This window comes from Panthera onca, chromosome C2 (genome assembly GCF_046562875.1).
Source record: "Panthera onca isolate mPanOnc1 chromosome C2, mPanOnc1 haplotype 2, whole genome shotgun sequence".
NCBI lineage: Eukaryota > Metazoa > Chordata > Mammalia > Carnivora > Felidae > Panthera > Panthera onca.
The window spans coordinates 110,310,590-110,326,050 of NC_138347.1; the positions used below are offsets into that span (position 1 = coordinate 110,310,590).

The following is a 15,461-nucleotide window of genomic DNA, read 5'->3' on the forward strand; positions in this document are numbered from 1 at the left end:
CCTAATATATATGATGGCATTTTGTATAAAATACACAGTATATTGTTATATAACTTGTACTTGTTTGTATGAAAAAAGGTCTGGAAATTCATTAGTGGGTATATCTTAACAACTAGAATCATGGGGAGTGCTTTTTTTTAATAGTATGTGAATTTCAAAATTCTTTGAGTAGTTTATAAAGAAGATGAAGTATTGGTAGAAGAGTAAGTTATTACCCAAATAAAGATAAACTAGTAAGAATCTTTGCTTTGATGAACAATATTAATAGTTTTCTTTAATTTCTTTGCCCCATAGGGCTGGGAAGATGCTAGGCGACGTGGTTTCAGATATGAAAAAGACTATTGCTGGGAATATTTTTTGTCTTCAAACACATTGCAGGTAATGGTGAATGTTTTGAAATGATTCCCAAATATGTTTATATGTATCCATTTTGTATAGTTAGATCTTTAGCAAAAAAGTTAATGGTGTGAGTTTGTTACATGAAGTTAAATGATTTTACAAAATAATAGAAGGAATCTTTATTAAATAAATCAACTGCAACAAAACAAAGGTATATAATATAATAAACATAAAGGTGGCTAATGGCTAAGAAAAGAAACAAGATTCCAGAGTATAGCAGGAAAATGTAGTAAAGCTTGGGTACTCTTTTTGCCCCCACCTTCTAGTTGCTGTTTTGATGATTCAGCCTGAAAATGCTGATACTCCTAAAATCTATTTTAAAATAATAAACAGTATCTTTACCTTAACTTTTGGGTAGGTTATCTTTAATAAGAAAACACTGGAAAGGAGGCCTTTGTGAACCAGAGATCGTAAATAAACAGGACAGATAGACATCAGACATAACGACTCTACACTGAATTGGAGAAGTGTAAGATTAGGAATTCCTCACGTTCCCCTGTTACATGTACATTCCAGTGATATGGCAGGAACCTTGGTACTGGACATTTAACAAATGTACAAGGGGGTAAAAGAATCAAGAATCTAGCATGTCTAGCAAATCTAATAAAAGCTGTGCAAACATTAACAAAATGAAATATGACAGTTCTCAAAGTTACAACAATCAATGTCAAAAAAGAATAGATTACAACATATCTCAACAGAAAATACTGTACAACTGCTTCATAGTAAATAACAGTTTAGGAAGAATATGAATTCAATAAAACAAAGATAAGAAAATAAACCAATAGAGTGGATGAAAAGACTGCTGACCTAAGAAGACACATTGATGACCAAAAGAATTACAGGGAACAAAATGGATATCCCTGTAAAGGATTGATCTAGAAGAAAGAGTCTAGGTAATCACAGTTTGTAGATGCAGCCACAAAAGAAAAAATTGAAAACAATAAGTAAAAAGCTTCTAGACAGGAAGACAGGACTGATCCATCATGAAGATAATAGGTGTCTCTCCATAGAAAATTCAGGTGTAATTATGACTATGTATTCAGAGATATGTGCAAGAACATTTCCTTCAATAGAGAAAATAAAATGAACTACATGTATGAAAAGATGACTGAATCCAAGGGTTGAGAATATTCTATCCAGTCAAGATATTAATTCACCTATAAAGACAGAGGACAGGCATTCAAGAATGCATTTGAAATACTACACCCATGAGCTGTTCTTGAAAAAGAGACATTGAATTGCTGTCTATTAAGAGATAAAAAGAATTTCAGAAATGGAGAGTACCTATTAAATCAATGAGTGTTATGTGTGGATATTATTTAAATATAGAACAAATACAAAACAGTATTGGGAATTATAGATACAGAACAGAATAGAGTAGAATAGTTATTATTCTGAACAGTATAAAATAATGGTAATAAAAAAACCAGGACATGGTCTAGAGTGTCAGAGTCACGTAGTTCACAAAAGGGATATAGACTTAAGACCAACTTTACGTTTCATAATCTCTTATTTTAAGCTTAAAGGATCCTTTATTATCTTTTGTGATTGTGAAAATTTAAGATTCATCAATTTAATTTTTATTTCTATTTAACTTTTTAAAATTGAACTCAAATTATCCAGCACCCCCAAAAAATTGAACTCAAATTAATTTTAATACTCGTATTAAAATAGCTTTTATACATTGTCCCATTGTTAGGATAGCATTTCTATCTAACTCGTCTGTCAGTATATATGTGTAAATGTCTGCAGTATTATTTAGTTAGTAAATGGTTACTTCTGACTAAACTGAGTTAGGGAAATTTCATTTGTACTTCCTGTATTACTTGTGTGCTTTATAATGAGCCATGCATCATTTTTATTCAAATTAGGATTCTTCTTCTTCAAAAAAACAGAAAAACAGACATTAAGCCTTTGTGCCAGTATGTAACAGCAGTTAATTCTCAGTAGTAGAACTATGGATGTAGTAGAAATATATGGATGTTGATTATTTTATTTATGCTTTTCTGTTTTTTGGGAGTTTTGTTTGTTTTCAAAATATGGGGTGGAGAACCATTTTTTAAATTATGTTAATGAATCTTCTGCAGAATGGAGCAATACTTAAAACATCAGTGGTTATTCCTTAATAGCAGGCAAAACTTTTCTGTTAAAAAATCAGATGATATTTTAGGCTTATAGGCCATATGGTGTCTGTTAGAGCCACTCACTTCTGTTATTATAGTGTAAAAGTAACCATAAATAATAGCTGAGCGAGTGTGACTTTGTTTCAGTAAAACTTTATTGACAAAAACAGGTGTTTGTAAATTTTGTAGTTTGCCAGCCTCTGCTCTAAAACATCACATTTTTGCAAGTGTCTTATAAAGCAAGGAAAACTTACAGCTATTTATATGAGTATACGTTGTATGGCCCCTATAAAAATCTGTATGAAAGGTATTCTAGTTCTGTTTGTTACCATTGCTCCCTAGATGCTGCATAACATGAAAGGACAGTTTGCTGAGCATCTTCTTGGAGCTGGATTTGTAAGCAGTAGAAATCCTAAAGATCCAAAATCTAATATAAATTCAGGTAAAGAAGAAAATGCAGTGAAAATAGCTTGCTTTTTGCATTGTTTGTTGTATCTGTATTTTAATTTTTTTCCCCTCTATCTTCCTACTCCCAATAGATAATGAGAAGATAATTAAAGCTGTCATCTGTGCTGGTTTATATCCTAAAGTTGCTAAAATCCGACTAAATTTGGGTAAAAAAAGAAAAATGTAAGCATTGAAGATTATTATGAATTATTTCTAATTGTCTCCTTCAGCTTTTGAAATCCTCTTTATGGCAGCAGAGCTTATATTTTAAACTTGTTCTTCTTTATATTTGAGCCATGTTCTTGTTCTTTACTTTTGATCTAAATTGAAGAGAATGCAGGGGCACCTGGGTGGCTCAGTCAGTTAAGCATCTGACTTTGGCTCAGGTCATTATCTCACAGTCTGTCAGTTCAAGCCCCATGTCGGGCTCTGTGTTGACAGCTCAGAGGCTGGAGCCTGCTTGGGATTCTATGTCTCCCTCTCTCTGTTCCTACCCTGCTTGCACTCTCTCTCTCTCTCAAAAATAAAAAATAAAGATTAAAAAAAATAATAAATTTAAGAGAATGCAAACTATTTAACACAGGCATCACTTTCCCTCATAGCACTTACCTGGAGTCAGCTCTCCCATCACCCATTATTCACAAAGAACGTTAATGAAATACAATACTAGGGTAAATATTAGGAAAGTAAGCCAGCTATTAAAAAAAAAAAAAAGTCAGTGCAGAGGCGTCTGAGTGGCTCGGTCGGCTAAGTGTCCAACTTCTGCTCAGGTCATGATGTCATAGTTGGTGAGTTCAAACCCCACGTCAGGTTCTCTGCTGACAGCTCAGAGCCTGGAGCCTGCTTTGGATTCGTGTCTCCCTTTCTCTACCCCTCCCCTGATTGTGTTCTCTCTCTCTCTCTCTCTCTCTGTTTCTCTCAAAAATAAACATTTAAAAACAGTGCATGGATGGCTATTACCTAGAGAAGACTTTTTTAGGGTTTCTTCTCTTCTAAGACACATAATTTTCTAATTTACCTCTTTGATGTAAATTGTGGTGATTTCACTGTTTTAGGTAATAAGGTATAACTTTTAAATATGTGTACAAATAATTAGCCTCAGGACTAATTGGAGACTGCAAGGCATATTTTTTGCCTAGCAAATAAGTTCATTCTAGTGAGGAAACAGCAACTCTGAGTCACAGATGTGTAGTAGTGTGTGAATGAAGACACATTAGACTCTTGTGTCATGTCATTAAAATAGTCCCTGGCCAGTGGATTCATAAGTGAATACGTTAATTTGAGCATTGTGTCCTAAGGAAGTAATTCCAAATGTTTTTTAAAAAGATGTAAAGAACATAGGTGTCCAAAAAAAAAAGTGGGGAAATTATTTGATATTATCATATTATAATGGCATTTAAGCTCATATAAATAAGGCATATAAAACAGTTACTGTACAATAACAAAATAAACTGACATTAAATGAAAAAGTTTGGATATCCTATGATGATAAACATGAAAATACAAGATCTCAAAGACAGATTAAAGTGCAGACATTGTTTTAGGGCAGTGCTTCTCAACTGGGGTGACTACCTGCCAAGGGACATTTTATTTGTGACATTTGGGGTAGTTCCAGCTGGGGCAGTACTACTAGCATCTAGTAGATAGAGGCCAGAGATGCTATTAAACCTTTAATATCCAGGGCAGCCTCGACGACAAGGATTACTCAGTTTAATATGTCAAGTATGCAGAGTTTGAAAAACCTTATTGTCCCATAGGAAGTTATGGATAGCATGAATTTTAATCATTGTAACTGGATTATCTACACTTTAAGTGAACCAGGTACTTTTTTGAGATCATTACTTTGTCAGTTTTTTAAAATATCCATTCTTGTCTTTACAGATAGCTTAACAGAGACTCTGAAGTACATTTTGTAAATTTCTCTGCCATCCTATGAAGGATTTACGGAAAAAAATGTAGTTCTGTTTGTATTGGTGCTTTATTTTGGTCTAGACCAGGGACCAGCCAATTTTAGCATGCTTGGCCAAAATTCTTGTTGGTATAAATTTTTATTGGAACAGCCACACCTCTTCGTTTACATGTTGTCTGTGTCTGCTTTCCTGCTTTGTCAGCAGACTTGAGTAGCTGTGATGGAGCTCATCTGGCTTACAAAGCCTAAAATATTTTCTGTGTGGTCCTGTACAGAAAAAGTTTGCCAACCCCTGCTGCTTTCATGATGTAGGGTTATAGGGTGGCATTGGTTAAATAGGCTGTGGTGAGGAAGAATAATTTCTGATTTTATTCTAAGGACTCATGACTGTGATTCATGAATTTGGTTAGAAGTATTATGAGTTCCTAGAACCATGGAAAGATACTCTTAAAAACAAATGGGAAGGATTAATGGATTAAGAGCTTTTATGTTGTCATTTAATACAGGCAATTACCATTGATTGTTTCAAAAGAAACTGTCAGACATCTCCATGTTGAATAATATTGATTAAAGACTCGTGTATTTTGAGGTAAAACTTTTATGACTATCAAAGAAAGACCCTGGAAATTGAGAGACTGACTAGAGCTATGTCAGAATACCTTTATTCCTTAGCAGTGCAGAAGCATGAAGATAAAAAGCTTCTGCATTGCAAAGGAAACAATCAACAAAACTAAAAGGCAACCGACAGAATGGGAAAAGATACTTGCAAATGACATATCAGACAAAGGGCTAGTATCCAAAATCTATAAAGAACTTACCAAACGCCACACGCAAAAAACAATCCAGTGAAGAAATGGGCAGAAATCATTAATTAGACACTTCTCTAAAGAAGACATCCAGATGGCCAACAGGCACATGAAAAGATGCTCAACGTCCCTCCTCATCAGGGAAATCCGAATCAAAACCACACTGAGATACCACCTCACGCCAGAGTGGCTAAAATGAACAAATCAGGAGACTATAGATGCTGGAGACGATGTGGAGAGATGGGAACCCTCTTGCGCTTTTGGTGGGAATGCAGAGTGGTGCGGCCACTCTGGAAAACAGTGTGGAGGTTCCTCAAAAAATTAAAAATAGATCTACCCTATGACCCAGCAATAGCACTGCTAAGAATTTACCCAAGGGATACAGGAGCGCTGATGCATAAGGGCACTTGTACCCCAATGTTTATAGCAGCACTTTAAACAATAGCCAAAGTATGGAAAGAGCCTAAATGTCCATCAACTGATGAATGGATAAAGAAATTGTGGTTTATATACACAATGGAATACTGCTTGGCAATGAGAAAGAATGAAATATGGCCTTTTGTAGCAACGTGGATGAAATTGGAGAGTGTTATGATAAGTGAAATAAGTCATACAGAGAAAGACAGTTACCATATGTTTTCACTCTTATGTGGATCCTGAGAAACTTAACAGAAACCCATGGGGGAGGGGAAGGAAAAAAAAAAAAAAAGAGGTCAGAGTGGAAGAGAGCCAAAGCATAAGAGACTGTTAAAAACTGAGAACAAACTGAGGGTTGATGGGGGGTGGGAGGGAGGGGAGGGTGGGTGATGGGTATTGAGAAGGGCACCTTTTGGGATGAGCACTGGGTGTTGTATGGAAACCAATTTGACAATAAACTTCATATATTGAAAAAAAAATGAGAATAAGGGGCGCCTGGGTGGCTCAGTTGGTTAAGCGTCCGACTTCGGCTTGGGTCATGATCTCGCAGTCTGTGAGTTCGAGCCCCGTGTCGGGCTCTGTGCTGACACCTCAGAGGCTGGAGCCTGTTTCGGATTCTGTGTCTCCCTCTCTCTCTGCCTCTCCCCTGCTCATGCTCTGTCTGTCTGCCTCCAAAATAAATAAAAACATGAAAAAAAAATTAAAAAAAAAAACTGAGAATAAATGAGGGGTGATGGGGGTGGGGAGGCAGGGGAAAGTGGGTGATGGGCATTGAGGAGGGCACCTGTGGGATGAGCACTGAGTGTTGTATGGAAGCCAATTTGACAATAAATTTCATATTTAAAAAAAATACATTTATTCCAAGTATTCCCATTCTGAAATTGGGGGATTTGAATGAATAAGAAACCATTGATAACATATTTTAGGATAGGTTTTTAAAAATAAGTTGTACCTAAAATCCCTTTTAAAGACAATTCTTAATTTTTTATTTTATATTCGTCTGGGTGTGTAACCTATGAAATTTTTTATTTTTTAAAAATGTTTATTTTGAGAGAGAGTGAGAGAGGATGCATGCTCGCACACAAGTAGAGGGAAAGGCAAAGAGAGAATCCCACACAGGCTCCATAGTGTCAGCATAGAGCCCAACTCAGCACTCAATCCCATATACATGAGGTCATGACCTGAGCTGAGATCCTTATTAAGAGTTAGATGTTTAACCGACTGAGCCACCCAGGGTCCCCATAATTGTTCATTTTACAAAGTTATTTTGGAAATTAAGGATATTGTCAGTATTGTGATTGATGGTAAAATGTATACACTATTCTCTTGGTCTGAATACCTTAGAATTATTTCAGATATTTATTTTATTCTTAGTTTTTTAGTAGTATAGTGTGAATAACAGAATTAAGGGATATTTCCTCACCTAAGATGTTCAGTAATTACACCTGTGAGAAAAGAGTTTGTCATGTGGTTATTCATATTTAACTGATATTTTTCCATGTTTGTTAAAATTCTGTTCGCAAATACAAATTTGTAAATTTATATTACAAAAAGTTAACTCACCTGTGGAATTTTTTTTTTAGATTCTGGGATTGGTTTGGATCTCCTAGAATTTGTCTAACAAATTGCATTTTAACTTTTTTTAAAGGGTCAAAGTTTACACAAAAACTGATGGACTAGTTGCTATTCATCCTAAATCTGTTAATGTGGAGCAAACAGAATTTCACTACAACTGGCTTATCTATCACCTGAAGATGAGAACAAGTAGTGTAAGTGAATATTTAACATAATCATGCACCTCGAACATCGATCTTTTTTACAGTTGCGTATTTCTCACAATTATGAACAAAATTTGTTCTCTTCTGAAAATTTTTCTTCTGACATGAATTAAGGCTTTTCCTTTTTAATGTTTATTTATATATTTTGAGAGAGAGAAAATACATGCGTGGGGGAGGGGCAGAGAGGGAGAGAATCCCAAGTATGCTCAGCCCTGTCATTGTGAGCCTGCCAGGAGGTGGTGGCTGTGGGGTGTGGAAGGTCTCAATCCCATGAACTGTTGAGATCATGACCTGAGCTGGACATTTAAGTGACTGAGCCACCCAGGCGCCCCGAATTATAACTCTGAAGAAAATAATCTATATTTTTAATGTGCAGCAGGTCTATCACGATGGATCTTTGTATTTTATTTAATTGGGACAGTTACTTGCTTTGCATAGTTTTCCTTCAGAGCCTGTTTTGAATAAATACTGGCATTCTCGGGTATAGGGGTTTACACCATACAAAGAATTTTGCTGATATTTCAATGTATCAAGTATTGGTCAGAACATTGAGTGAGATTCTGTTTATATATAGATAAAAATAATTTCAGATACATTAGTGTTTTCATTGTGTCACTCAGGAAATATTTTTTTTAAAGAACAGTGCTATTTGAATTGAAACAAATATAAAACTGTGTTCTCTGGATTAATGAAGACTGGCTGGTTTAAAATGATACATTCTGAAAATTAGTTTCAGTAATCACACTAGCAGGATAACACCTGATTTAGAAGGAAAGCACTAATATCATTAGTACTGGTGGCAGTGAATTAATGTGGCAATAATCTTTCAGACTCCTGAGCATTTTAGTTTGCTTTAATTCTCATTACAGATATACTTGTATGACTGCACAGAGGTTTCCCCATACTGTCTCTTGTTCTTTGGAGGTGATATTTCCATCCAGAAGGATAATGATCAGGAAACTATTGCCGTAGATGAATGGATTGTCTTTCAGTCTCCAGCAAGAATTGCCCATCTTGTTAAGGTGACTGACTTTACATGATTGTCTTTGAATCTGCAGGCAAGTTAGCATGTGATCTTGCGGTTTTGTCCCAAGTGTTATATATGTTGCATTAGACATTTCTTGCTCGATTTGAACAGAGCAAATGGTGTTGAGAAGTTGATGCATAGTTTCTCAGAATTGTTTTTTGAGGTATTTATGGACCAGCCATTCTAAACGGCTCGGTGTGATTGAAGTTTGAATTTTTTAACTGGAGTATACTTTAGTTGGCTACTCATAACCACACTTTAGTTAGTTGCTCACTAAATATTTCAGTATTATGTATAATAGCTTATGAAATTCCTTGTAACAGCTAAAGTCACTTTTATTTATTACTCCGCTTAATAGTGTATTTGCCGTTGTTGAACATATGTGATTTTTCCAACCTTAGGAATTAAGAAAAGAACTAGATATCCTTCTGCAAGAGAAGATCGAAAGTCCCCATCCGGTAGATTGGAAGGACACTAAATCCAGAGACTGTGCAGTACTGTCAGCTATTATAGACTTGATTAAAACACAGGAAAAAGCAAGTCCCAGGAACTTTCCACCACGATTCCAGGATGGATATTACAGCTGACAACTTTTCTGTGGTGGTCTGAAACTTTGACAGCCATTTTCCATCATAGTTTAATTTTTGGCTAGATGCCAAACCACGGGACATGAATAATTTCCATATGTAAGGTAGAAATCTTCATTAGGTAGTAAAGATGTAATGTGCATGATTTAACAATGTTATCTGTAGCTATTATAAATATACCATAAAAAGCAATATGTCTTCTGATCATATATTCTGTTGTGGTCATGTCCACACTTTGGGAGGACTGCTCTTATATATATTGAGTGTTGTACCACTTGAGAAATGCCTTTGTTCTTTTAAGAAAAGTTAATCTTTCTGCCCATAGTGACTGAATACAGAAACCGGTAAAAAAACAGAATGGTTAGCCAAAAAGCAGTATCAGGTTAAAAATTTGAACACAACCACATTTTTAAGTAAAACTTCTATTAGAGGTAAATTAATCTGTTGTTATAAAGCCCAGTATTTAATAAAATGTACAGTGTATAAATCTCATCTAGCTTTTTGGCTTGGTTTCTACATCCATCTATCCTTTGGCTTATTTGATTTTTTTTTTTTTAAATCTTTTTAGAATATATTTGTACCCCTTTTACTTTACCCGGTGCAACATAATGTAGCAATTGAGAACATGAGTCTAGACTTGACCACCTAAGTTCAAATTTCAGCTGTGACTTACCAGCTCCCTTGGGCAAGTTACTTGGCTTTTCTCTTTTCTTTATCTGTAAAATAAAGGTAACAGTTGTTGAGGATCAAATATGTTAATGTAAAGTGCCTAGACTAGTGTCTGGCACATAGAATGTATTCACTAAATCTTAGTTATTATTTGTCCCTGGATTTTATTTTTTTATAGCAATCCATTTTACATTCATTTTTGTGTTCTGAGTTCTGCTTTACCCTCTTTAACCAGTGGAAGCTCGCGTGACAGGGCTAGTGATAAGCTAATATTTTCAGCCTTATCAGACTGTGATAGATACTGTTGGTTGCTATCCAACAGCCATTTTTTCCTCCCCATTCGCTTGACTGTTCAAGTGTTCTCCCTCTACATAGCCTTGTGCCCAGGGGTATTAGACTCTCTTCCTCAAGGGTAACTTGGACTGTTAAGCCAGTTCTGCATGGTCTTATTCTTCTTAGAAGTAACTGATGAGGCATGAGTATGTGAACCTGTGTTGTCAATAGCAACTGACGAGTGACCTGCGAGAGGGCATCTGAGAAAGATTTTCCTCACTAGTAGATTTAGAGGAGGAAATTTTCTCCTGTGGACATTGTCTTATCTGAATCTGGCACTGCTGTAGCCATTTTAGGATTCCAGGGGATAATGATGTTGGCTCAGTGGAAAGATACAAATCACTACAGTCCTTGATAATGCTAGTGAGCTGCTGAATTATCCAGTTCTAGATTTGCCTTGCACGTGGACTTATTTTAATATCATAAACCCTTCTTCTTTGAGTTAAGCCACTTTTAGGTAGTATATTGTGTATAACTTGGCAGAAAGCATATTAACTGAAATACATGGTCTCCATCATTGAGTGTTTGCTGCGGCCTCTGTTTCTACCATTTCTTTTGTGATCTAACAGTTTGAACCACATGTCTGACAAAAGGTGTAAAAGTAGTGAACCTGAACATACCGCAAAAAGAAATAAAAGAACATCCTGCTGCACTCTAAAAAATTCAAACTTTACTGTGCCTTCCAATAAATGTAAGGAAACCAAAGGAAGAGTATCGAATAATAACTGGGATTTATTCATAATGCTATGGTGATCTGAGTAACAGCACTGGTTCAGGTACTGCTCTCATTTCTGGGAATGTGTGTCAACCTATCCTTATTATCTAAAGGTTTTGAATGTACTGTGTCCTAAGTCCATTCTCTTGGCTAGTCTCCCAAAAGTGATCTTTTACTGAATTCTTGCATTGAGTCCTATGACAATATTGTGGTTTTGTCCCTAAACTCAAGGTGACCTGACCATTGGGTCCCATTTGCTCTATGAGTGTTTTTATGTCTGCGTATGTGTGTTTTTTCTTGCTTTTACTCTCCAGTTTAAATTCACAGTAGGCCAAAATGGTCTTGGAAGAAAGCATTTAAAGAATCTCTTTAAAAAAAAGGGATTATTACTTAATTGGTTCCATGTTCCCAAACCAATATTTAATCTCCATATGAATGAGGAAAATGTTCCTAAAGAATTGTTTAAATCAGCGATTGAGAGAGATTAAAGCGGTTACTATCACTCTCAATTTATGTCTTCTGTACAGCTGATCAGGATGGAAATCTTGATTGAAGGTGCTATTTGTGTTGTTTCTTTTGTTTACAAAATAGTATATTACTGAGTGGAAAATTTGTTCCAGATCTAAGTACTCTTTGTTATTTAGTAGTTTTAAAGAATCAAGACATTTAAAAGAAAAATCTATTTGCCTCACCATTCTTAGCAATACCTAGAATTCTTGAACTCTTGAACTCTGTCTAGAATAACTAAGAAACTTGGGTGGGTGGGGGGGACAAAGAAACCCCTGAGTAATCTTTAAAATGTGTCTTTGAAAAGTGAATGCATGTAATGCTTCCTAATTCATTAACTTGGGCAAAAGCTCTAGATACGTTTATACCTGTTACAGGTGATTTTCTGTTCTTCCTATATTTTTAAAACAAAGTCCACCCTAAAAGCTAGAAATTATTGAAAAGCTTTAGAATGAATTTATTTTAGTACCCCTTCACCCAAAGTAAATCATAAATTTTCTTCCACTCTTTTAGCTCTGTGTTTGTGTATATTTAAGTAATTGTGATCATGTGGTACAATCATAATATGCTAATTGTTTTTAAATATTTTCTGATTTTAAGACAGTAAACCCTTATTTGTAGAATATTTGGGAATTGAATATATGAAGAAAAGCATGTTACCACTGTTACCTTTTCATGTATTTCCATGCTTTTTTTTTTTTTTAGCTTTAAGGAAGTATTTTATATATAATAAAATTTGCCAATTCAAGTATATAATCCCATGAATATTGTCAACGTATAAAGTCATGTAATGCCTGCCACCATAATCCTGACATAGAACATTCCCGTCACCTAAGTTTTCCTTTTCCCCTTTGCAGTCAGTCCCCTGCCTCTATTCCTACTCATTGACAACCATTGATCTGCTATTTGTCACTATTTTTGCCTTTTCTAGAATTTCCAATAAATGGAAAATCATATTTAGTCTTTTGTGTCCAGTTTCTTTTACTTAATGCTTCTGAGATAGTCCTGTTGTTGCATGTGTCAGTAGTTTGTTCCTTTTATATTGTTTAATTGTATTGCCTTGTATGGTTATACCATAGTTTGTTTATTCTTTGATTAGTTGATGGACCTTTCAGTTATTTTTTTTTTTATTATTATAAATAAAGCTGCTGTGAACATGTGTATACAAGGCTGTGTGTAGATAAAGGTTTTCATTTCTCTTAGGAAGATACCTGTGATTAAGATTGTTGTATCACATGGTAAGTGTGTTTAACTTTGTAAGAAACTGCCAAACTGATTTCCAAAGTGGGTGTGCTATTTTACATTCCCACTGGCAATATATGAGGGGTTCCAAGTGTTTCAAATCCTTGCTAGTACTTGGTATTTTTGTTAATTGGTGTTGTTTAAGGTTAGCCTTCAGTAGATGTGGAGTCCTGTATCATTGTGGTTTTAATTTGCATTTATTTCTATAATGATTAGGGATACCAATCTATAGTTTCCTTTTTGTGGGGTAATGGTGGCCTTACAAAATGAGTTGGGAAGTCTTACTCTTCCAGTTTCTGAAAGAGGTTTGTATAGAATTGGTGTTAATTCCTTAAATGCTTGTAAGAATTCCGTGAGGGGCCCTTGGGTGGCTCCAGTGGTTAAGTGTCTGACTCTTGGTTTCGGCTCAGGTCATGATCTCACAGTTTGTGAGTTCGAGCCCCACATTAGGCCTTGCGCTGACAGTATGGAGCCTGCTTGGGATTCTCTCTCTCTCCCTCTCTCTGCCTGTTTGCCTCCCTCTCTCTCTCTCAGAATAAAGTAAAATTATAAAAAATATTCTCCGGTGAAACTGTTTGCACCTGACATTTCTTTTTCGGAAGTTTTTAGACAAATTCTATTTAGTAGTTAGGGGACTATTTAGAGCTTTGGTAGTTTGTGGTTTTCCATGAGTTGGCCCATTTTATCTTAGTTGTTGAATTTATGAGTCTGAAGTTGTTTAAATATCTCTTTATCCTTTTAACGTCTGAGGAATCTGTAATGATGTCCCCTTTCATTCTTGACACTGGTAATTTTCTCTTTATTATTAGTCTTGCTAAAAGGTGCATCAGTTGTATTTCACCTTTTCAAAGAACCCATTTTTTAATTAAGTTGTTTTCAAAGATTTTATTAAAGATTAATCTCACCCAGTGTAGTGCTTGAACCCACGACCCTAAGACCAAGAGTCACATGCTCCCCCAGCTGAGCCAGTCAGGCTCTCCTAATTGAGTTGTTTTCTAATTGTGGAGATTTGAGAGTTCTTTGTATATTCTGGATGCCACTGCTTTATCAGGTCTGTATTTTGCAAGATTTTCTCCTATTCTGGATTATCTTTTCTTCTGTCACAGAGCAGATATTTTTTTATTTTAACAAGGTTCAGTTTGTAATTTTTTTCTTTCATGCATCCTGCATTTGGTTGTCCAAAAAAAAAAAAGTCACTGCCAAACCAAAGATCACCTAGATTTTCTGTGTTACTTTCTATTTATGTATGTGTGTATGTATGTTTATTTTTGAGACAGACAGTGTGAGCGGGGCAGGGGCAGAGAAAGAGGGAGACATGGAATCCGAAGAGAATTCGAAGCAGGCTCCAGGCTCTGAGCTGTCAGCACAGAGCCTGATGCAGGGCTTGAACCCACAAACTGTGAGATTATGACCTGAGCCGAAGTCGACGCTCAACTGACTGAGCCACCCAGGCACCCCTCCTGTGTTACTTTCTAAGGGTTTTACAGCTTTGTGTTTTACATTTAAGTCTAAGTTTCCAAGTGGTTGTTTATTTTTATTACTTATTTCTAACCCAAGTGTAATCATAGAACTCTGTATACAATTTCAGTCCTTTAAAATTTGTTGAAACTTGCTTTATGACCCAGGAAATGGTCAAATGTTTTAATATTCTGTGTGTTCTTGAAAAGAACATATATGCTTAAATTGTGGTGTTCTATATATGCCTATTAAATTTTAAATTATCGTTAAGAACTCCCACACTTTCATTGATTTTTATCTCCTTCTACACTTTTATTTTTATGTAGCAAATGAGAGAGTTAAAGTGTTACAGGCTATGATTTTTGATTAATTTCTTAAATTTCTCCCAATTTTTGTTTTATATATATTGAGACCATATTATTGAGAGAAAATATACATGGATTTTATCTTCCTGGTTCAATAAAACTTGCATCATTATCTAGGGTCTCTCTGTCCCTAGTCATACCTTTTATCTTAAAACCTATTTTGTCTAATATTGACATAGCTACATGTAGTAAATATTGTGAATATTGGGATGTTCTGCCCAGATCCTCCCTCAGGACTGAAGGAATATGTCCTTAGCTGCTGCAAGTGCTGTCAGATGACTGCCTTCACCCGTCAGCCCTCTATAGGAATTGTCCTCAACTGATGGGAATCACTTTACCCAAGGCCCCTTCCCCCTGCGGACAGCCTGCATCCTATGACCAGTCAGAGCAGTTTCTAAAGGTACAGTCCCTTTGCCAATGCTCCCTGTCTCTCCACTCTCACATGTGACTCCAAATGAACCTCTTCATTTTCCTTATCTCTTCTCTATATGCTTCTTTGTGGGTGTTTCTCCTAGCCTCTCTTCCAGTTCACCAACTACCTAATCTGTTAAACCTAGTTCCATAATTTCTAGTGGTGGTGGGTTTTTTCCCCCCCTCAGTTGCTTCTTACAGTTGTTTTGTACTGTGTTGCATTTTAAAGTTTGGCTGAGATTTATCTCTATAAAGATGGTGGTTA

The 15,461-nt window shown here is 35.7% G+C and overlaps 1 protein-coding gene across 1 annotated transcript in view; it reads left to right on the plus strand.

Annotated features, from left to right (window-relative positions):
- The window catches only part of DHX36 (DEAH-box helicase 36), a 50,617-nt gene extending 37,937 nt beyond the window's left edge, over positions 1 to 12,680 (plus strand). Inside the window, exons 20-25 of the mRNA XM_060639023.3 lie at positions 295 to 378; positions 2,868 to 2,967; positions 3,065 to 3,155; positions 7,753 to 7,873; positions 8,752 to 8,904; positions 9,311 to 12,680. Coding sequence (XP_060495006.2) covers positions 295 to 378; positions 2,868 to 2,967; positions 3,065 to 3,155; positions 7,753 to 7,873; positions 8,752 to 8,904; positions 9,311 to 9,496 — 735 coding nt within the window. The 3' untranslated portion in view covers positions 9,497 to 12,680. The remainder of the gene's footprint in view (positions 1 to 294; positions 379 to 2,867; positions 2,968 to 3,064; positions 3,156 to 7,752; positions 7,874 to 8,751; positions 8,905 to 9,310) is intronic.
- Positions 12,681 to 15,461: the final 2,781 nt, after the last annotated feature.